The sequence below is a fragment of the Lampetra fluviatilis genome, chromosome 25 (assembly GCF_964198595.1).
Source record: "Lampetra fluviatilis chromosome 25, kcLamFluv1.1, whole genome shotgun sequence".
NCBI classification, from domain to species: Eukaryota; Metazoa; Chordata; class Hyperoartia; order Petromyzontiformes; family Petromyzontidae; genus Lampetra; species Lampetra fluviatilis.
In genome coordinates this window covers 7,491,518-7,515,486 of record NC_136299.1, presented here as the reverse complement: position 1 = coordinate 7,515,486, position 23,969 = coordinate 7,491,518, and the positions used below count along the sequence as shown (strand labels likewise).

Sequence of the window (23,969 nt, the reverse complement as noted above, 5' to 3'; positions counted from 1 at the left end):
TCGGAGAGCTGGAAATTAGCCACATTTGGGCGAGACCCACGAATTAAAATTGTCACCGTTGTTGTTGTTTGTTTGTTTGTGTGCGCGCGGTCGGCGAAGGGACCGCACGACGGAAACCCGGATCCGAACGCAGGTTCCCAGCGGCGTCTGCGCTGCATCTCTGACACGGCCATTGTGCACCTCAGCACCCTCCCACCCCCCCCACCCACCCCACTCTCCACACAACCCTGTGCCACACCGGGCACCCCTAGGATCAGGGTTGTTATTGCTCAGTAACATTCGCGCGCGTGTGCGTGCATACGTGTGTGTGTGTGTGTACCCGCTGATGTCAATGTGTGTGCATCGATGTATTTATTATTAGGTGTGTAGCTTCGCACGGAGATAAACAGACGTGCGCATTGGTGCGGTGCGTGTCGGGGAGGCGATGTGGTATGTGTGTGTGGTATGTGTGTGTGGTATGTGTGTGTGGTATGTGGTCGTGGTCGATGGTGCGGTATGGTGTGGTAGGTGGTACGCTGGATAGCGAGGTGCGGGTGGTGGCTGTTGCGGTGTGGTTGACGCTGTGCGGTTGAACTCGACGCTGCTCACTTGGTCATCATCATCGTGATGAACTCTAGAATGGACACGCAAACACCGGAAACACGACACACACACACACACCGCACACAGACACACGCACGTGTTGCAATCGTACGCAGAACAGCGACGCAGGCAAGTGCTGTTAGAGAGCACCTAATAAAGACGGGGATGGCACACGAGGGGGTGATGGGACCACATCCACACCCGGCCGCCTTTGTCTCCCCATTGCTAATGTTTAATGCTCCCCCTCATAGCGCAGCACGTGACCACGGTCACCCTCGCAGCTGACCCCTTTGTTGACCCCCATGACCCCGCTCATCCCCGTAGCTGACTGTGACCCCGCTCACCCTCGTAGTTGACCACATTCACCCCTCAATCTTGACCCTGCTCACCCTCGCAGTTGACCCCTTTGTTGACCCCCATGACCCTGCTCACCCCCGTAGCTGACCGTGACCCCGTTCACCCTCGTAGTTGACCACATTCACCCCTCATTCTTGACCCCGCTCACCCTCGCAGTTGACCCCTTTGTCGACCCCCATGACCCCGCTCACCCCCCCGTAGCTGACCGTGACCCCGCTCACCCTCGTAGTTGATCACATTCACCCCTCATTCTTGACCCCGCTCACCCTCGTAGTTGACCCCTTTGTTGACCCCCATGACCCCGCTCACCCTCGTAGTTGACCTGGCCATCCCCGTCAATGTCGGCCTCTCGGATCATCTCGTCCACCTCCTCGTCGGTCAGCTTCTCCCCGAGGTTGGTCATCACGTGACGCAGCTCCGCCGCGCTGATGTAGCCATTCCCGTCCTGACCACCACAGCAAGACAGAGACCCCCCCCTCCCTTGAGCAGACTGTTGGGGCAAGTGCTGTTAGCGAGCGCCTATGAAGGCCAGCACCTGTGGCACACGAAGGGGTGGGTGGCCAGCACCACGCCCAGCCACCTTTGTCTCCCTCGTGGCGATGTTTACACACTGCGCCAGGTACTCATTCGAGGCCGAGTCGACCTAGGGCAGGCCCAGGACCAGTTCAGATAATCGTCACTTGGTGTTGGCCCCGAGCGGGATTTGAACCCTGGTTTGCCGGGTTCGTAGCGCAACACGCCAACCACCTCTACACTACCACCACACAACCACGACCATCACCAACAATTATAAAATCAATGAAACTTTGTTTAACATCGCGCCGCCTTCACAATACAATTGTCACAGGGCGCTTTCGCAAAGGGAATGTAATATTGCACCAATAAAAGTTACACACAACAATAAGTATGCACACACACACACACAGAGTTCAAAATATATGCAAGGAGACTATGAAACACATCTTTAGAATGATTATAAAAACAGCACCACCTTCCTTAGAGTGGACCGGCAGTGCGCGAGAAGAAGCAGAGAGAGAAGCGAGGCGACCTGCAGTGTGGTGAGAGGGAGGGTGAGCGGGTGGGTGAGCGGGCGGGTGAGCGGGCGGGTGAGCGGGTGGGCGAGCGGGTGGGCGAGCGGGTGGGCGAGCGGGTGGGCGAGCGGGTGGGCGAGCGGGTGGGTGAGACCTGCAGTGTGTGGCTCAGCCGAAATAGACTGGTAGACTGTGTCCTCAACATGGGCGGTGATATTTGAGAGATGATCAAGGGAGCTAGGAAAAAATGATTATGGGAGATAAGAGACGACCTCCGACTAGCACGGTTGGCTACGAGTGATGCGAAAGCAGTTCAACGTACACACGACGACGACGATGACAATGACAATAATGAGGAATTTTGCTGAGACAATGACTATTAATGAGATGATGACGGATTGTGGGAGATGGGCACATAAGACGACGATGAGAGACGATGACGACGATGACGGCAAGGAGGAGGTGCACGTGCTTGTCCACCTTGTCGAAGACGCGGAACGCCTCTCGGATCTCCTCCTCGCTGTCTGTGTCCTTCATCTTGCGCGCCATCATGGTGAGGAACTCTGGGAAGTCGATCGTTCCGTTGCCTGAGTGGACGGAGAAGCGAGGCGAGTTTACAACGAGGTTGGAATTACTTTTCGTGACATGGGACTTAAACAGCGAGAAATCGACGTAACCATCGTGTGCCCAAAGAAGAACGTTTTTAATCGGTGCACAATTCCTGGGGTCCCACCGATGGATCTGGCACACGAACGTTGACAGAGAAAATGGAACAATAGCTGACAAGCAAATGGAACAGCCGAAAAAGGTGCGCAGAGAAGCACGGCACCGCGCCTCCTTGGAAATCACACCGAGAGCGTGAAAAGTGGAAAGGCGCGGACTGATTAGCGGACACACGCCGGAGTTGGAAAGACTTCGCGGCGACGAACGCTCACGAACGCGAAGCACCTTTCCGGGTAGGATTCGTCGATAGAGGGGGGGGGAGCTGGGGGGGGGGCTGGGGGGAGGGGGCTGGGGGGGATTATGGCCAGCGGTTCGAGCCTCACTTAGAGAACAGCAGTCAAAAAAATGCGGACCGCACACGGCAAAGACACTGCTCCCCGCAGGCGGGCAAAACCACGGCTCGGCATTGAGCAGCGAGCAGAGCCCGGGCGGGAAGGGCGGGAAGGGCGGGAAGGGAGGGAAGGGAGGGAGCCGTCTTACCGTCGGCGTCCACCTCGTTGATCATGTCCTGCAGCTCGGCCTCCGTGGGGTTCTGGCCCAGTGACCTCATGACGGTGCCCAGCTCCTTGGTGGTGATGGTGCCGTCGCCGTCCTTGTCAAAGAGCGAGAACGCCTCCTTGAACTCTGCGCGGCAGTCCGGTGGGGGGGGGGGTGGGGAGTCGAGGGTTGCATTTATCTCGCTGAAACCAGGCGAGAACTCGAGAGAGAGAGAGAGCGGATGGCCAGTAACCAGCGAAAAGCAATAATGCAAAAAAACGGCAAAGTACCACGTAGAAGCAAAATAGAACATTGGGGCAAAACCAAACGAATAGAAAATATGAGGGCGACAAGAAGGGGAGGGAGTAAGAAGAAGAAGTGGGAGGAGGGATGGAGGACCGAGAAGGGGGGGGGGGGAGCAGGTAGGGAGGTGCAGCTGGAAGGAGGAAGGACGAGGGATGGGGGAGAGGGAGGTGCATCGACACAACAGGGGATCTATCGGATTGGGGGGGGGGGGTGTTGGGGGGGGCGAGTGTCCGATCTCTACCCCCCCCCCCATCCCCGCCCCCAACAAGTTTCCACTTCACCTGCACTGCTCACGTCGACAACTCAAGAGGGAAATCCTCCGCCCCTCCAGGGGGGTCTTGTGCCACGCGGCATCTTGCACTGGCGTGCGATTTTATTTCAGGCCCCCCCCCCTCCCTAGCCCCCCCCCCTCCCTAGCCCCCGCCCCCCCGGACCCCGTGGGCTTTGGTGCAATCGCACCGCCTGTGCACTCGGCAGCTAACCAGCCCCTAACCCCCCCCCCACCAGCCCCTAACCCCCCCCCCCACCAGCCCCTAACCCCCCCCACCAGCCCCTAACACCCCCCCCCCCCCAGGCATAAGCCCACCCGTGCCACTGGCCCCCACGCCCGAGGGGGGGGGGGGGTCCTGACCCCTGTCCGGGGTCAACCCCGAGACACAGCTCATGAAGCTGCCGTCCGTGTTTAGGTGGCAGCGGGAGTTGATTCGTACAGAGACCTCGTACCGGTATCGCCGCGTTGAACTTCCACCACAGCGCTGATAAGAGACATCATCGGTCAGATAAGAAATCTGTACCGGGCTTGGGTCTCCTAACCCCCTAAGCCCCGAGACCCCGAAACCCCGAGACCAGCCCCTATATGCGAGTGCGACCCCTGCCCCCCCGAGCTAGGCGTGGCGATGGGGTGGCGCGAGACGGCGTCGTGGCCATGACGAGAGGCTCGCTCACCGGCAATTTGTTCTTCCGTGAGCTGGTCGGCCTGCAACAAAGCACACGGAGAGATAACGATCGCACACGCAGATAACCATCACCACCTTCTACTGTGAGACGCGCTTCGGTTAGCCATGCAAACCCCCACGCATCCTATGTCTACGTCTACGATTCGACTCCGTAATCAAATCACCGCCCACTCCCCCCCCCCGCTTGTACCGTCACATTGGCATCCCATTGCATTTCGTCACAGACGTTATAGTCCGCCGCCATTTGTGAAATATACAGCTGTTAGCGAGCACCTGTTAAAGCCGACATGGCACACACGCACGCTGGAGTGGTGTGACCACACACATGACGATGTCAAGAAATTGTCCTTTTTAGAACCAGCCATTTTCTTTTAGTCGGTAAAAAAAAATCTCAACATTTCAAGAGCCGCAAACTGCACTGAGTGGTGAACACGAGAACGGTGCTGGTGGTTCTGAAATGAATAACTGTCGCGAAGGAGTCCTTAAAAGAGCCGCAGGTTGTCGACTCCTGTGATAGAGAACGCCCCCACCAGGCGCCACGGACTCGCGTCGGAATGTCAAAACACAGGAGGTGGAAGACAACTTCACAGAACTACTTTTGAATGAACTTCAAAACAACTCAATGCCAATACGATGAACACACCTTCAATATACCCCCCACCCACACCCCCCCCCTGGTAAAAGTGTTCGTCATGTGTCCATCCAATTACTTAAAATGTTGTTTAAAATTTTCAGAATTCATAAAAACCCAAGGAGGCTCAAGTATTGCGATTGGGTTTTTTGTCTGCCATCATTGGTGACTGGTCCGAGCCCCTAACCATCACAAGACCTTGAGAATCCGGTTTCAATCTTGGTTGACATCGCGGGCGACTGAAAACCAGATTCAAACCCAGGATCTCAGCTGTGTCGGCTCACTGTATTGTTCCAACATGGCCATTATGAACACCGCGAGAAAGAGAGAGAGACACCCAAAACCACCAATCAAGCTTAGGGTGTCTCAGCAGTCTCTGCTTAATGTATATGCCTACGACATGGGCATTATGCACACCCTCACAACCAGAGCCAGAGCTGGAACCCAGTTTCTCAGCAGGTGTTGATGCGATGAACCCCCCTGATACTGCCGACAAAACCATTACCGACCCCGCCGAGCCAGGGATTTCAACCGAGGGTTTGAAAGCCTGCGTCCGAGCAACGCCGGCGAAATGCGTTTCCAACAGCCTGATCGTGGCCATTATGAACCGAGGCATTGCGAAGTCACCCTCCCCCCCCCCGTGAAAACTAACTCGCACCGCTCTGCCGCCAGAACCCGCCAGACCGGACAAACCCAGCGCCAATAGCTCCGTCTCAGTGGAGCGAGTAGTGGGAGGCGGGGGAGCTGCTCCAGTTTCACATCTTCAATTTTACCTGATGCTCATTTCAGGCCGAGTTTACCTAGAGGGAGGCGTCGGCCTGGGTACACATAGCATCCACTTTGCCAAGGTTGTTTTTAATTTGGTAAAAAAAATGTAATAGCGAGAGGTTTGCCTGATCGCATCAGATCGTCTCCTGTTTAAAGGCTCACAGAGGTAGTGGTGGAAATTCCGCATTCCTGTGTCGGGGACGAGTCTATCCATAGGGCGAACCGGTGATGACTTAGACCCACAAAGTGGTACTCAATTTTATCGCCCCCATTAGGGATGATGGGCTGTCGATTGCCAGCCGCTTGCTCTACCACTGACCACCCACCTGGTCGGCTATAATCGTGTGATAAATTAACGATCCACTGCTGGATGAGGGCCGTGGGTTGTTCTCCGACGGTACTTCACCATCATGCGAATAATTATCAATAATTATTATTGCTATTATCAAATACAAACAGAACTAGATTTAATCAATTACTCAAACCCTCATTGGAAGTGGACTTCGTGTACACGTGGCCTGCACCCAGCCCCCCTCCCCTAGGTCGACTCAGCCTCAAAACGAATACCAGCTGGGCGCTGTGTACACATTGGCACCACTGGGGAGAACAAAGCGGGCCAAGGGGGCTAGGTCAACAACCTATTTGCTGTACTGCAGCCTCAAAGGCAACCCCCATTATCAGTGGACCCGGTGCGCGCCGGTTCCATTAGGACGTCACGGGCGGATGGGGGCCGAGGGGAGGGGCCGGGTAGGGGGTGGGGGGGGTCCAGGTAAATGTTCCACTCGCACATCCGGTAGGGCCGGCCGCCTTTGTCTCCCCAGTGCTAACGCCGACATATTGACATACGCCAACACGCGCGCAAAAACACACACACACACACACTAGGTGTGTACGACATTCGACAGACAATACGCACACAGACAAAAGATCCCCCTTGTAGCCTGAGCAGGCTGTTGGGGCAAGTGCTGTTAGCGAGCACCTATGAAGGCCGGCACGGCACACCCAAGGGGTGGGAGGGTGTGGTCAGAAGCGCCATGCGCGGCCGCCTTTGTCTCCGAAGTTTAGCGACAAGCAATTGGTTGATCATTTGAGGGTGAGTGGACCTGGGGAGGGGGAGGGGGAGGAGGGCCCTGTGACAGGTTCAGATATCACTTGCGAATGCGTTTTTTTTGTGTGAAATTGATTAACAAGACATTGGTCATGCTGTATCTTTCGCACGTGATAAATAATGTACACGCCGGGTGTTATCCCGCCTGCGCACGAGGTGGGGTTTCTCCGGTTTCCTCCCACACGTATGTGCGTTGAACTTATTTCGCGCCGTACGTAGCCAGCCGTGCTAAACCGGAGGTGCAAGTCCAACCCTCATTTTTATTTAAAACAAAAAAGGGGAACGAGCGAGAAACTTTGTGTCCGTGGCGGAAGTTGGTGGCGGCTGCACCACCACGGATGCCACGTGATGATGGGGAAAGAGAGCGCGAGACGGGGAGGGAAGAGACGAGGAGAGAGATTCCTGGGGGAATCAGAGGAAGGGGATGGAGACGGGACGGCGAGGAACGGGAGCAAGAGGGCTCGTGAGGAGAGGCGGGAGGGAGAAGGAAGGGAGTGTGTGTGTGTGCGCATCATGGCCTCGACACTGCTGATGTTGCACAGAGTCTGTTTTCTCAGTGGGTGGGGAGAGGGGAGGGATTCAGAGTAGGGGGGGGCACACACGCAAGTCACGTGGTTTACGGGAGGCTTGAGAAGATTTAAAAAACACAGTCTTAGAGATTTGGACAAAACGTCTCATTGGAGCAGCACCCTCCTGAAAATGAGTCGGTGAGAGCCTCTCCTAGAAGATCTTTCACTTAACATTTTTAAAATTCGCAGACCACCTTCGTCAACAACTCTCCACTGCAAAGCTCTCTCACCGCTCACCCCATCCTGCCCCACGATATGCAGCGTGCCATGCTCGCCACGCTGCCTGCAACGTCCCTTTTTGTCAAGGCTTTGCATAATCGGTGGCGCGGCATTCTCCGCGTTAGAAAGACGAACCTCGTTCTAAAAAAGCAAAATTCGAGTAGTTGGGGGGGGAAGTGCGACCCGAGATCAATTCCGGCTCTCACGGCCACCAAGACCAGTGGTGAAGACCGAGCTGGAAACATCGCGTGGACCACCTGCCCCTCATCACGGCTGGAGGCTCTACACCCCCCCCCCCCCACCTTATTCCCCCGCCCCCCTCCCATTATTCCCCCGCCCCCCCCCCCCGGACAGACGAGGCTGCCCTTCACCCCCCACCCTCGCCCCCCACCACCCCCACGTCTCCCACGTCTCCTCCTCTCCGTCCGCAGTAGCAGGCCGGCCTCGGCTGGTACCCGAGGAGGGAGTCGCAGACCGGGACCACGCCTGGGCGATCGATTGCGCGCAACCGATTTCACTTTCGCGCAACCGATTTCACGTTACTCGCGGGGACTTCTCTGCAACCGGTTGCCGCTCACGGCAGAGAGACGAGGGGCTTGGGACTTGTGGCGACGCGTTTCGTGACCGCGTGACGACTAAAACCAAACGTTTGTATTTTACCAGGCAAGGCCCACTTGTCTATAATACAGGGTGTTTCAAAGCGATGGACCCAATTTCAAAGCAGTATATTTCACGATGGCAACATATTACAATTACACAAAAAGTTACAAACGGTTTAATGAGTTATCAAATTTTACGAACCATTTTCTAAATGCTCTAGAAGCCACCTGGCCATTACAAATGATGGCTCAACGAAGTGGCTTATCACGTGGAAATTGATAACAGCAGCCAAATACTCTAAAACGCGTGATGTTGATTTTAAATGTGGAGGGGAAAAAACCGGAGGACCCGGAGATAAAATTCACGTGACCACGGGGAGAGAGAAAGAGAGAGAGACAGACACGCACACTCCAAATATACAGCAGGCAGGCGTCGGAGTCGGGATCGAACCTACGACGTCCTGCACACCAGGCGATGTAGTTAACATCTCGCCACCGCAGCGACGTCAACGTGGCTATCGTGACGATGTCGAATGCGCCGTGCCTCGTGCCCTTGTTGCGCAACCACTCGTTCAGATGTTGGCAAAGCGGTCGCAGGCGACGGTTCGAGCCGCGCGATTTTGGTAGAAGCGACTTGGTCGACGGCGTGACCCCCCCCCCCCGCTCCACTCCGCGCTTAGGAGGCAAGGGTTGGTGGACCACGGTAGGATTTGTGAGACTCAAAGTTAGTTTTCTTTGCGCTCAACTAGGATTAGCACGGTTGGATGCGTACGGTGCGAAAAAAGTGCAACGTACGTGCATACAAAGTAACTTCCTGCTTAAATGAGCATTGAGGCGTTCATCGCTACTCATCTCCCCTTCATAGCCCCGAGCCAGTGGTTGAAATTCCACATTCCTAGGACGGGATCGAGTCTTTGTAAACGACAATCACTGTAGACTCGCCAACCCCCCTCCCGACATAAGTGGCGACGTGGTGGTACTAATTTAATTTAATCCCGAGAGATGGCGATTCAACCCATGAGCAGTTTACCCACACAGTCACCAATTCTAGATTTGAAGCTTTCGTGACTGCAAGGATTCATATTCTTAGGTTTTTTCGGTAAAGTCACGTAGGTAAAAAATTAAAATTTATGAAAGTAAAATAAAATGAAAATCATGACGTTTCGGAGGCAACACAAGCCTCCGTCGTCTTCAGGTGGAACCGTCACAGCACGATTGCTGTATCAAGTAACTTGATACTTGATACAGCTGTCGTGCTGTGACGGCTATCGTGCTGTGACGGTTCCACCTGAAGACGGAGGCTTGTGTTGCCTCCGAAACGTCGTGATTTTTATTTAATTTTTTATTTTACGTTTATTAATTTTTCTTTTTTACCTACGTGACTTTACCGAAAAAACCTAAGAATACAGTCACCAATCTAGACTGGTGGGGGTGGTAAGATGATGGCGGTGGTTGGTTTGGAAGCTTCCTAAACCCGAGTGGTGTCACTGTGAAACGGGTGCCTCCGCTGGAAAATATTCATGCTCCACATCTCGACCGATGTATTTCCCTCGCCGCCATCTCTCATCACCACTACGTAGGCCCCCTAATCCCACCCCTCCCACGCCCGAGCCCCCCACCCTCACGCTGCCCCCAATTCCTGGATCTCGACAACTCTCTGCGGCTAATCACCTTAGCACATTGTGTACAGACATCCCCTCCCCCCACCATCCCCACCCCATCTCCCACGATCTCCATCCCTCCTCCCTCCCCCACTATCTCCGCTCTCTCCATCGCCGCCCCCCCCCCCAGCTATCTCCATCCCTACCCCCACGATCTCCATCCCTGCCTCCACCCTCACGATCTCCATCCCTACCCCCCCCACTATATCATCTCTCCATCCCTACCTCCGATCCCTCACCATCTGCCGCGGTTGAGCGTTAATTTCGTCTATTCTGTGTAACTCGGCGAGAACTTGAGAGACCGGGATGAGCCTCATTTGCAAGAGTGACTTGGGTCTTAGTCTGCTGAGATGATTGCTTTGCACCATCCCAATTGAGTAATTTGCGGGTCCAGTTTCATAATGCGGCAATTTTGGACCCCTGAGGCCCGCACACAGGAGGGCTTTGGAGTCCATTGAATGAAGCAGACGCCGCGTAGTATTGCGGTTCACACACTCGCAGTATTAATCAGGGCGGCCGCTGGCATCGAACCGCGAACCTCTGCGACAAGTGGCCAACGCGCTGCCGCAAAGCCGCGTCACCGCCCTATGCAGGTAGAAGATTGTGTCCACCAGCCTCACTGCAAATCACACACCCACCAACCCCACCTCATCTCACCCACCTCATCCACCCACCCCATCCACCCGACCCCTCCTCATCCACCCCACCCCACCTCATCCACCCCTTCCACCCCACCCCACCCCACCTCGCCCACCCCACCCGCAACATTAATTTAATGAACAATGTGACCTGAACAGCAATGTGCATTAGAGATGCCATTAGCATGATTTTGCGTTTCTTAAATGACCATTTAGATTTCATTAGCGCGGCGCTGCGGTACACAGTAAATCCGCCGACCCGAGTTCGATTCCCGGCCACGGATAACATCAGTGACCGATGAATATACGAACCGGTATCCGGATAACGTCTCTCCCCCTACCCACTTCACCAACCAAGCCGCACTGACCAGAGTGGTGAAGTATGGTCAAACAACCCCAACGATCGACGCGACGTATAGGGGGGGAAGGTCTGGTCTGGAATGGCAGTAGGTTTATGGGCCGAGACGGGCTTCTGCTGATATTCGCTATTTGCCCACGAGCAGGTGATGCCGGGTAAACAGGAATAAAACATTCACAACTCTCACTTCTGTGCGTTCAAGGGACCCCGTCACAAAGTCGCGCTGCTCTAACAATAGGTGCAAGGCTGGCGCTTGTGTCCGGTGGTGGGAATTCCACGGTCCTATGACGAGGATCGGTCATACGGTTTTTTTACTTTTATGGCTGCGTTAACAGTGGTGCAGAAAGCACAAATTAGAGGAAAACAGAAACTCACATTTGTTTACACCACAATAATTATATGTGATATGAATAAGGAGCATTGCCCGAAACGTCGCCTGATTTATCTTCATATATATAATTGGTTGTTCCTTATAGGGCGGTTTTTTTTAACTAACGAGTTGATTTTTCTTCTTGGTTCTTTCGGTAAAGTCACATAGAAGGGAAATAATAAAATAATAAAAATAAAACATAATAAAATGAGTTGATTTTTCTTAACGAAACGAGGGTGCTGGGGGGGGCTCTATTTATAGGCACCCCACTGATTTATAGCGACCCCATTTTACTCTCCCCTCTCAACACTTGCGCCCAATTCTCTCCGGAGAGCGGAATGGCGAGAGATGGATGGGGAGACGGTGTGGAGCAAGGTTGTGAATTAAACATCCCCGGTGATTTACATCACCTCACTCGCTCTCTGGCCCTTCTAGAACATTCTTAGGAAATCGCATCAGACCTCTTGGCGAGACACGCAGACGACAGGGATATGAGCCTGGAGGGAGATAGGAAAAGGAGGCACGGAAACATAAGGTGGAGATGGGAAGGGAAGGTGGAGATAGACGGGAAGATACGTGGTGGTTGATGGAGGGAGAGATGTAGGGTGATCGAGGGAGCGAGGGGAGTGAGAGGGAGACGCAGATAAATACGAGTGGGGGTGGGGGGCTATACAAGGTAGTGTTTGATCTGTAATTTATACCACTTTTGGTGTCTGTATGTATGGCTCACCGTGTATACTCCTCTGTAGAAAGAACCCCACGTGATGTTTACGAGTTCTATCAAATAGTCATCTATGCCTCGCATATTCTCGCGTTCGTTATGGGAATTATCGGTCATCTTCTTGGTTCTTTCGGTAAAGTCACGTAGAAGGGAAGTAATTAAATAATAAAAATAAAACATAATAAAATAATTCTCACGACGTTTCGGCCACAACGCAAGCAGCCGTCCTCAGGTGAAGAACAGGTCTGTCGAGAAGAACAGGTCTGTCGAGAAGACAGTCTCGACATACCTGTTCTTCACCTGAGGACGGCTGCTTGCGATGTGGCCGAAACGTCGTGAGAATTATTTTATTATGTTTTATTTTTATTATTTTATTACTTCCCTTCTACGTGACTTTACCGAAAGAACCAAGAAGATGAATCCCTGCAGTCACGAAAGCTTTAAATCGAAATTTAATTATCGGTCGTTTGCCAATCCACTGCTGGATGAATGTCTCCCCTCACCCAGCGCTGTGTTGGTCATGAGTCTTGGATTGACCATACTTCACCACCCCGATCGCGATGTCGGTTCGAGGCTGAAGGGCTGGTGGCGAGTCAACACGAGAGCCGTGGCTGGAAATCCAACTCGGGTTGCCAGGTTCTTAGCGCAGTGCGCTAATCACTCCACCCTCAGTACTGTAGCAAACCTTTGTACAGTATTGTATACTGTAGTGTGAGTTTGTGCGAGCAGAACAAGACGTCCTGTGGTCAGGTTACTCGACTCAACCCATCATCATCAATCATCATCCAAACGAGGTCGATAAAATATGTACCATTTTGTGGGGAGAGGTGGTGGGGGGAAGTAAAAAATAAGGGGTAACTTTACGGACAAACTAAAATCAAGTTTAATTTGTATCGAAACACGTTAACGCGTCCATAGAGGACATCCGCCGCGGAGATGGAACGATTCCATCAGTTCACACGAATGCAGCTGCGAAGTGGAGCATCACCCCGCAACATCCTTGCGGTGATCTTAATCCAGCAGTGGATTGACCATGGCTCGTGAATGACGATGATGATGATGAGCTTATCTGCTTTTAAATACACACACACACGTGCATTATAACACGTGTGCTTTATAACCGTATGTAAGCGAGTACATCTCGATTACCTGGCACCCGCCACACGAACTGTGGAATTTCCACCGCGGCGCTAATTGATGAAGTGCACTCACCATGTCGTCTTCGCGAGGGGGGCTGCTGCGGCACGGAAGAGTTCACGGGCCGGAGACGCGGGGACGCGGTCTTTAAGGGAACTCGCTCCTCTCTCTCCCTCTCACTCTGCGCTGTCTCCCCCCGCCCTCGCCACTCACTCCTCCCTTCCTACACCTACCTGCACCCACACACCCACCCGCTCGCTCTCTCTCTCTCACTCACGCCTCCACACTCTCTCACTCACTCACCCAGCCAGCCAGCCCGCTCAGCCCCCCGCCCGCTCACCCCCCCCGCCCGCTCACCCCCCCCGCCCGCTCACCCCCCCGCCCGCTCACCCCCCCCGCCCGCTCACCCCCCCCCGCCCGCTCACCCCCCCCCCCGCCCGCTCACCCCCCCCCCGCCCGCTCACCCCCCCCCCCGCCCGCTCACCCCCCCCCCCCGCCCGCTCACCCCCCCCCCCGCCCGCTCACCCCCCCCCCCGCCCGCTCACCCCCCCCCCGCCCGCTCACCCCCCCCCCGCCCGCTCACCCCCCCCCCGCCCGCTCACCCCCCCCCCGCCCGCTCACCCCCCCCCCGCCCGACCCCCCCCGCCCGCTCACCCCCCCCCCGCCCGACCCCCCCCGCCCGCTCACCCCCCGCCCGCTCACCCCCCCCGCCCGCTCACCCCCCCCCCCGCCCGCTCACCCCCCCCCCGCCCGCTCACCCCCCCCCGCCCGACCCCCCCCGCCCGCTCACCCCCCCCCCGCCCGACCCCCCCCGCCCCGCTCACCCCCCCCCCCCGCCCGACCCCCCCCCGCCCGCTCACCCCCCCGCCCGCATAAACAAACGGTGCTTTTTCTGGAAGATCGTATTGTTTTTGTAGGGGATGTTTCAACTTGCGTACAGTAAATTATAAATGTATCTTGTAATTTTATTGCTTGTTGCGGTTGCACCCGAATCAAGAGCCGAATGGCTCACAGGGTTATTCCACATAAATGAAAACTGAAACCCCCCCCCTTCTCTCTTTCCCACTCCATCTCGATCCCCTCCTCTCTATCCCCCCCCCTCTCTCGCTACCCAATTAGCTCCTCCCTTCCATTCCCCATCCCCCAATTACCCCTCCCCCCACCTCCCTCCACCACTCAACCTCCCCACTCCCCCTCTCTTAATTCCCTAACCTTAGCTACCCCCCCCCCTAATCCCTCCCACACCCTCCTCTCACTCGAGCCGTCTCTTTCCTCGCATCTCTCTTTCTCTACCTGCCTCTCTCTCTCTCAATCCCTGCCCACCCTCTCTCTCTATCGCTCTCCCGTCTGCCTTCTTACATCTCTCGCATTACATCTACTCGTATCTCCCTGACCTCGCTATTGATTTTCCATGAAGACGGACCCTTACCCGAAACGTCGCCCATTGCATAGTTTTCCTTTGAAGACCACACGCAAGTTTTGTTATTGACGGGCGTGTTGAGTGTTGCTGTTTGTCCGTGTGCATCACTGCCAACGCAGCAGCGGTAACAGCAGCATCACCAGCCACCAAAGTGTCTCCCATAAGAGTATTCTCACACGTTGTGATACATCAACAGTGGCTGTACACCGAATATACTGCTCCCCCCACACACACATAGGAATGTAGAATTTCCACCACAGGATAAATATCGATCCCCCTCCTCCTCTTCTCCCACTCCCCATCTTTCCCTCTCCATCTCCCCGCGTTCTCTGCCTCTCTCTCTCGCCCCCCCCACCGTGTGTATGAATCGAGTTATAATGATCAGTTTAGCGCGTGGCTCAACTTTCCAATTGCATCTCAAGGAGTCGGCACAAATCGGTGCCCGCGCGTCAATTATCTCAACCCTGGTCAGGACTCGGAATTCAGGATAAACACGAAAATAGATTGCCACATTTTGCAAACCGTTCGAAAATAAACGCCCGAATTCCACCACCGTCATCAACATCATCCCCATCGGCAGGCAGTGGTGGAAATTCCACAAAATGACGACGGCGACAACCATCGCGTACTCCCTGCTATGCGGCTGTGATCGTACTTGTAACAGAGCTGCTTAGATCTATGGGCCTTACCAGCTGAAATATTATCTGTGTAACTCAATGGATCTCTATGCAAACTATATGGATCTCTATGTAACTCTAAGAATATCTATACAACTTTATGGATCTCTAACTCTATGAATCTATGTGTAACTGTAAGGATCTATATTTAACTATTTTGATCTCTATGTAACTCTATGGATTTCTATGTAACTCTGTGGATCTCGATGTAACTGCATATATATGTATCTATATGTAACTCTATGGATCTCTGTGTGTAACTCGTCCGTGTAACAGGGCGGCTTAGCTCAATGGGGCCTTGACAATTGCCGTAATAAAGTCTCGTCGATACAAAAATAAAGTGAATACAAATAAAAATAATTTTTAAAAATTAAAATAATAAAAACAAAAACATATTGTAAAGAAAAAAGAATATGAATTCCTGCAGTCACGGAAGTTTAAAGTCAAAATGTAATGAAGTCCGCTTCTAAGAAAATTAAGACGCGGTCATTAACAAATGAAAACAATTGAACAACCAGCGAATGGGACGAAAGCGCACCAAGCGACAGGCAGAGACGCACGCTTTGACATTACACCGAGAGACGCAGACAGGAGCCCGTGGAGTTGACATAATGAACACGCGCAGGCGAAACGTGTCATCACTCACAGTGTTAATAAACGAAAGTGGGGTCCGGGGCAGGTGCCGTCGTCGGTTGAGAGGGGGGTGGTGCGTTGAGGGGGGGGGGTGGGAGGGGGTGGACGCGGGGGGGGTGGGTGGACGCGGGGGGGTGGACATGGGGGGGGGTGGACATGGGGGGTGGACGCGGGGGGGATGGACGCGGGGGGGGGGATGGACGCGGGGGGGGGGTGGACGCGGGGGGTGGACGCGGGGGGTGGACGCGGGGGGTGGACGCGGGGGGAGGACGTGTGGTGGGGGTGGAAGTGGGGGGAGGTAGACGCGGAGGGGGGACGCGGGGGGGGGTGGACGCGGGTCGAGTATAATAACGGAACGGCGGACAAGGGACGGAACGCGTCCGAGGGAGACGTCCACCCAGGGGAGATGGAGCCATGAAGTCCGTTCGTGCGAATGGTGGCGCGACGTGGACATCTGTGAAAAGAAGAGCTTCATAGCTCATCGGATTGCTCCAGTGTCAATAAATATTCTGATTCTGATCGCAGGATCGTGAAAGGTAGCGACGGTGTTTTGGGAAGTCTTCATCTCGTAGTGGATCGACAATTGTTGATGATGATGACGATGATGATAGTGATTGCTAACGTATCAAGGTCATCACGATCCAATGCCATCGCCTCCTTCCCTCTGCTAGATCTCGCAGCTGCCTCCGCTGCTGCTGGTGTTCGCGTGAAGGGCAGCCGTCTCTCAAGGGTTCACGATGGCCACCTCGCTCGAAACTCCATCTTCCGCCACCGAGATGGGCCCCATCCGATTGGCTGCGGGGCATCTGCAATGCGGCGCGGTGACGTCACAGCCGTTACCTGGGCGCAGGTGGGAGTCACGTGCGATTTGGCGCGCGCGTCTCGCCTACCCAGCCCCTCCCCTCCCCCGTCTTCACACCTAACCACCCCATCGCCCTTCCCCTCCCCTCGTGCCCCCTCCTCTCCTCCTTCCACCCCCTCCCCCCCAACCATCCCCTCGTTCCCTCCTCCTCGTCTCCCCTATCAACCATCACCCCCCCGCCCTGCTCCCTGTTGACTCAGCCTGCTCGGCTGCCCCGTTCATTCACCTGCGCCAGCAAAACACCTGTGCGTACCACGTGACAGCCCCTCATAATGGCCATCCACCTCATTCAGCTGCTCTTCCATCGTCACCGATCCACTTCCTTCTACAACATCATCATCATCGTCGGCTCCTCCATCACCTCTTCCATCATCATCAACTTCTCATCATTATCATCTCCTCCACCATCACCTATCCACCTCATTCTGCATCACCACCTCCTCCTCCTCCACCATCGCCTTATCCACCAACTCCTCCCTTTCCCCGGGGACTCTTTGCGTGCCGCGTTGGGAGCTCTCGGGAGAGGTTCGGATAATTTTACCTGGACGCGTCACCGCACCCACGCGTCATTTTCCACACGCACCACCTCCTCCACCACCTCCTCTGTTCACCGTTTCCGCGACTCACGGCGCGATACCTGAGTAGAGGTGTCCACCTCTGTGATCACAACGACAACACAAACATAAAATCCGCGGGACGGTATCACGCACGGAAAGGAGGAATACATATCTCACAATACCTCCAGAACGTTTTATTTGGTGCCCAAAAGCACAAAAACATGATAAATCAACTCAACACATTTACCAATAACAACGCTACGTATGTGTAGCCTTAACAGGAACAAAATGCACATGATAAGTGACGTTTCGGGCAATGGCTCTTTTTCATCGTACAACAAAAGATGAAGACTTTTTTTGTACTATTAAGAAGGTTCATTGCCCGAAACGTCGAGTTTATTTGTTGACCGTAAATGCAACGTCTTTTGAGGATTCAAGGCCTCCCGCTGCTCAAATAAGCATCGTGGCGGCGGGTTCTGTTGACAGCCCTGCAGAGCCGGTGATGGAAATTCCACATTCGTATGACGGAGGCGCGTCCGTCCACAGGACAACCACTGTCGACACCCCAACAAGCGGCAGTGCCGCGGTTAGCGCGCTGCGCTGCACTACGAAGCCGCCCACACGAGGTTCGATCTCCGATCACGGCCTCCAAGACCGGTCTGGGGCCTCACCCCTAGGTCGACTCAGCCTCGAATGAGTACCCGGTGTGATGTGTAAACATCGCCACTGGGGAGACAAAGACGCTCGGACGTGAAGCTGGCCACACCACTCCCTCGTGCGCCGTTCCGGCCTTAATATCTGCTCGCTAACAGCACTTGCCCCAACATCGTATGCAAGGTACAGGGAAAGAATTTTGTTTACAAAATGTTGAATTTGTATAGAGAGGGTATCGCTCCTGTTGTGTTGAGGTGTCAGCGCAGGTGAGTTAACCTGTGACACGTGGCACTGGGGGCTGGACGCGGCACGACAGCGCCACCACGTGGTTCATACAAAGCCAAAGATCCCCCGTATAGCATTTAACCCCCGACCGCTGTGGCCTTGACAGAAAAAAATTAAATTCAGCGACGTTTCGGGCAATGGGCATTCGTCGTAGCACATCAAAGATGCGTTATTGACGAATGCGATGTGAAGTAGAGTCATTGCCCGAAACGTCGCGTGTTGTAAAGTGTTTTTCTTACGAGGCCGCAGTGTTGTTGACGAATGTGTTTGATCTGGTCCCTCTACAGGTGTGGTCCAGATGTCTTGTGATTTGTAGGTGTGGTCCAGATGTCTTGTGATTTGTGATCTCCATTGAATTCTCTAAAACTTAATATTCTTGTTATTATTAATATGCAAAGACAAAATTAGGGGTAAATTTATTGGGGGTGGGTCACAAGACGTCTGGACCACCCTGTAACATCACATCTCATCTAAATCCAGTTGTAAAGGGCATCCCCAAGTTGCAGCTATCCCCGTCTGGTGCCACGAGGTGGCTCAGCAGCAATCCTGGCCGGCAGACTGCGGCCTCAGTCGATGAGAGAAACGGTGGTGAGGTACGTCTGCAAGTCAGGGAGGCCGGGTGATTATTGATTTTATATAATCCCAATTGCAGGTTAATGATGAATCTGCGTTGTGTAAATTGACTTAGGGACCGTCCATAAATGACGTCACGCACTTAGGGAGGGGGGGGGTCAGACATTTGTGACGATGTGTGACGAGGGTGAGGGGGGGTGTGAGAAATGTGACGTCACATCAAAATGCTTTCTCCTACAACATCAGAGTGCAGCGCCACATTAAATACGCACGACAATAACAATAGTTTAAAGCGTTTTGAAGCATGTTTTATTTTGGGGGGTGTGGGGGGGCAGAGCTTTGTGACGTCATATTTGAGGGGGGGGGGTCTGACTTTTTCTGACGCCGTGTGACGAAGGGGGGGGGGGGGTCAAAAATCGTCCAAAATCGCGTGACGTCATTTATGGACGGCCCCTTACAGGTGTGTGGGGAGGGGGGCGAGGCAGCGGAGTGAGTCACTGTGCACGTGACACGGCCTGTCGGATCGAGACGAGTTGCCACCCGTCCCGGTTTCACCCGGACATTGTCAAGGTGGCGATCCGCGTGTCGAGGTGCCAACAGGAATTGATTTGTACCAAGACCTCGTGGTATCGGTGTTGCTGTCTTGGTGATAGAACTCGGCTGAATGAGAGAGAGGGGGGGGGTATGTCCAGGTTTGGTCTGGGGATTAGGTGGCAACCTTCTTGGGATCATAACACAAGCACGCTGATGTGTACCTATGACTCACAGCGTTATATGGGGTACCAATAACCGGTGTGCAAACATCATTACGGGGGAGAAGCGGAGATGTGAACGTATCATGAACCAATCGGAATGCACAAGATGTCTTCAGAGGCCGTCCATAAATGACGTCACGCGATTTTGGACGATTTTTTACCCCCCCCCCCCCCCTCGTTATACGTCGTCACAAATGTCTGACCCCCCCCCCCTCAAATATGACGTCACAAAGCTCTGCCCCCCCCCCCAAAATAAAACATGCTTCAAATCTCTTTAAACTATTGTCATTGCAGTGCGTATTTAATGTGGCGCTGCACTCTGATGTTGTCGGAGAAAACGTTTATAAAAAAAAGTCTATTTAATTAAGTAGAACGTGTTGTCTATATTTATTGAAAGTTGCGCATTTTGATGTGACGTCACATTTCTCAACCCCCCCCCCCCCTCGTCACACATCGTCATACATGTCTGACCCCCCCCCCCCTCCAAGTGCGTGACGTCATTTATGGACGGCCCCTCAGGCGTCGTATGCTCAGCACGGGCTGAGCTTGGATAGAAGTTTGATGGCGGCGATTACCCCGCATGAAACAGGCTGCATGAGCATCCACTGTTGCGCTGCACTGTACTCCTATGTTCCCTCGGCCTTCACAAACCCGCACTGACCAGCCTGGTGAAGTATGGTCACATCATCCCCAAACGGCTCGCAGGGCGCGGCCTACTCTCATCCAGCAGTGGATTGACAATATATTTATCTGTAGCTGCACATGAGTACCTGTATGCTAATGGGAATCAATTCACTTAATGTATGCCAGTGTTTGTCCTGCTATCAAGTCTTTGTTATATATGTCGAGTTACACGCGCACTAATCTATTGACAGGTGCCTTTGAATGTACAGGGTGTTCCAGATGTCTTGTGACCCCCATTGAATTCTCTAAAACATTTTTTTAATAAGGTTTATTTAAAACATAAATGAAAATGCAAATGAAAAAAAGGATAGGTAGGGGTCAATTAATTGGGGGTCACAAGACTTCTGGACCACTCCTGTCGTGAAAGTGGGGAGCGGTCTTGAACTATCAACCCTTTTAAATGGGGGGCCCTGCGTTGTTAAATAAATAAATATCCCATCTTAAGCTTTGTGTGAACACGGGGGGGGGGGCGGGGGGTGATCACCCCTAAGCCCCACCCCCCTCCTTCTTTGTATCCGCCACTGTTAACCAGAGGTGGGACAAAGTCATTGTTATGCAAGTCCAAGTCGAGTCGCAAGTCATCAAATTCATGACTCGAGTCTGACTCGAGTCCAAGTCACATGACTCGAGTCCACATCTCATAGGTGGGACAAAGTCATTGTTATGCAAGTCCAAGTCGAGTCGCAAGTCATCAAATTCATGACTCGAGTCTGACTCGAGTCCAAGTCACATGACTCGAGTCCACACCTCTGCTGTTAACATGCTTGGGTGAATGAGTCTGTTTCTCTGCGGTTGTTTATCAAGTCGTATTTGTGCCCGCATCGGCAGGGTGTGTTGTTGTGAATCTGTGGAACCACGTGGCCGGAGTGTCGGGTTTGCCGAGCACGGTGATTCACGCCACCTTGATCCCCCCCCCCCTCTCGTTTACCCGTCTAACCTGTCTAACCTGCATCACACACACCTCACCTATCCCACATCGTTCACCTCCATCACACAATCACACGCCTCACCTGCATCACACACCTCACCTACCTCACCTGCGTCGCCCCTCGCACCTGCATCACATAACCTCGCGATCAGGGACAGCCGGAACAGAGAATGACATAATTCAAACATATAACAAAATGAATGAATGTGTGCTTGGGCAGGACACGTCATGGTTACAGGGATGGCGACCGATGGTCAAGACTCACGACGGAGTGGCAGCCAAGGGAGAAATGGACCGCATCACTGCCGGATTAAGCGAGTGCGGGGCCTGTCGCATATGTTATAAAGGAGCCCCAAACAAATAAATCACATAAATATTAAAACACACATGTTTTACTTGCACAGTAAAGTAATTGTATTGTTTCATTTGCTATACAGCCAGATAATACGACAAATCGCTAACCTTAAACACCCAGTCGTTCGTAAAAGTTGAAGGCGGTATAGTACTATAGTAATAGAGCAAGTGCAGAATCGCTGAATCTGAATTGATAGTTTGAAAGCATTTAGCGCGGGGCCCTTGAAAGTGCGGGGCCCGTAGCATATGTAGCTACTTTTGCTACTAGGATCATCCGGCACTGGACCGCGTGCTCGAGGACATCGAGGGGAGATGGAGCGATGCCATCGAGGGGAGATGGAGCGATGCCATCTAGCTCGTGCGTGCAACAGGCGCTGAGGATCACGTCGCAGAAACGTGAGAGATGGCGACGGCTTGGGGGGCATCCCCGTCATTCAGCAGTGGACAGACCATGGCTGCCGATGATGACGATGATGCTGATGATGATTGTGACCTCACCTCCCGACCAAACTTACCTTTGCCAATGACATCATCGAACATTCCATTCACCTTGGCGCATCACGCCACTTGCCCCGGAAACGCTCTGCCCAAATTAGGCGCGCCGTGCCGAACGAGTCACGCGTGGCGCTGGCCAAGACGACACACGGTGCTGACGGCTCGACATGGGGGTCACACTTCTTACTCATCAACAACAGCGCGTGGCTATAAACAATAATATGCCATTGGCGACATTTCGGCTTCTTGGTAGAAGATGAACGACGACTACGCTTCAATCGTGGATACAATCATCACCTTGTGTCATCGGTTCGCTATGGAGGAGGGCCATCGTCCGAAACGTCGCCTGTCGTTTCATTTTCGGGCCGCGCAGCGTTGCTGACAAATGAGTTGAGTTTGTTGTTATTCAATCTTGATTTGAAGCTTTCGTGACTGCAGGAATCCATACTCTTTGGTTCTTTCGGTAAAGTCACGTCGGTATAAAATCAACTAGATCACGACGTTTCGGGTGCAACACAAGCGTCCGTCATCAGTTTTCCCACCTGACTTTACCGAAAGAACCAAAGAGTTTGTTGTTGTTGTTGTTGTTGTTGTTGTTTTGCTCGTGCACCGCAGCTGCCCGCAACGCAGCGCTAACGCCCGCTGTGCATGACGGTCACCCATCCAAAGCGCTGTCCAGACTCATCACGGCTTAGCTTGCCACATCTCACGCTGCCCGGTACCGTCTTGTATTCATCGACGATGAAAGCATTGGCCGTCGTCTAGCCGCAGCGGGATGACGGCATCACCAAACCACTGCGCTTCCGCGACTAGATATCACGATCGTCCATTCTCTATCCACTGCTGGATAAAGCCCTCCCTGCACAAGCCTTGACACAACGCGTCACCGCTACTAGGCTTCATCAGTGGCGCGTAGCCGTGTCGCATTGCTGCCGTGACTGTTGACTCACGCGGTGCTGGTGACTCTTCGTCTGCAGGGAAGAGGATATGGTGATATGAGTCATATCTCCACTCAAACAAAGACACACATCAGCGTCAGTCATGATATATCCACTGCTGGATGAAGGCCTCCCCCCAAGCTGTCGCCTTCCCATCCCTACCGATGTAACAATCCATCCAGCACACGAGTTTACGTCATCACTTCCCTCATTTGGCTGCCACTCCGCTGTTAGTCTCGACCATCTTCAAGCGACGTTGTCCTGGGCTTGATCTTGGTGAATGGGTTACATATTCTCAACTCTTTTTGAGTTGCTGATCTAAGCTACATAATGGTCACACGTTTAGTTCTACCGATCTGGTGGCCTGGATAAGGCTGAGAAATGTTGAACAATACTTGCAATCTAGATTTCAAGTTTTCGTGACTGCAGGAATCCATACATACTCTTTGGTTCTTTCGGTAAAGTCACGTAGATATAAAACAAAATAAATTGCTGAGGCAGTGCCCGCCTCAGCAGTCGTTTCATGCTGTGGTTGTCCCACCTGATGACGGACGCTTGTGTTGCGCCCGAAACGTCGTGATTTAATTTATTTTGTTTTATATCTACGCGACTTTACCGAAACAACCAAAGAGTAATAATTGCAATGATGTACACCTCTCTCTCTACCTGTGTGTGTGTGTTGTTACATCTGTTTGGTAACATTTCTGTGACAATAAACAGCTGAACCATCTCAAATATTCGCAATACAGTACACGGCATACCAGCCTTCATACCATCGTCACCATGTGCTGTGTAAGAATAGCGTATAATGGTAGGTTTTTACCCTTTTAACTGGTACAAAACTGACACCTTTATTCAAGGCATCATTTTTGCAATGACCACAACACAAGTAGTCAATAAAGCAAACAAAAAGAAGCAACTCTGATAAGGATAATAATATGCA

The 23,969-nt window shown here is 53.2% G+C and overlaps 1 protein-coding gene across 1 annotated transcript; it reads right to left on the bottom strand.

Annotated features, from left to right (window-relative positions):
- Nucleotides 1-215: 215 nt before the first annotated feature.
- LOC144941750 (calmodulin-alpha) lies at nucleotides 216-13,436 on the bottom strand. The gene is made up of 6 exons (XM_078868163.1): nucleotides 13,287-13,436; nucleotides 4,422-4,452; nucleotides 3,174-3,317; nucleotides 2,451-2,557; nucleotides 1,249-1,384; nucleotides 216-613 (listed from the first exon to the last, which is right to left on the bottom strand). Exons 1-6 carry the CDS (start codon nucleotides 13,287-13,289, stop codon nucleotides 585-587), a joined length of 450 nt encoding a protein of 149 aa, XP_078724289.1. The 5' UTR covers nucleotides 13,290-13,436; the 3' UTR covers nucleotides 216-584.
- Between the last annotated feature and the right edge of the window lie 10,533 nt (nucleotides 13,437-23,969).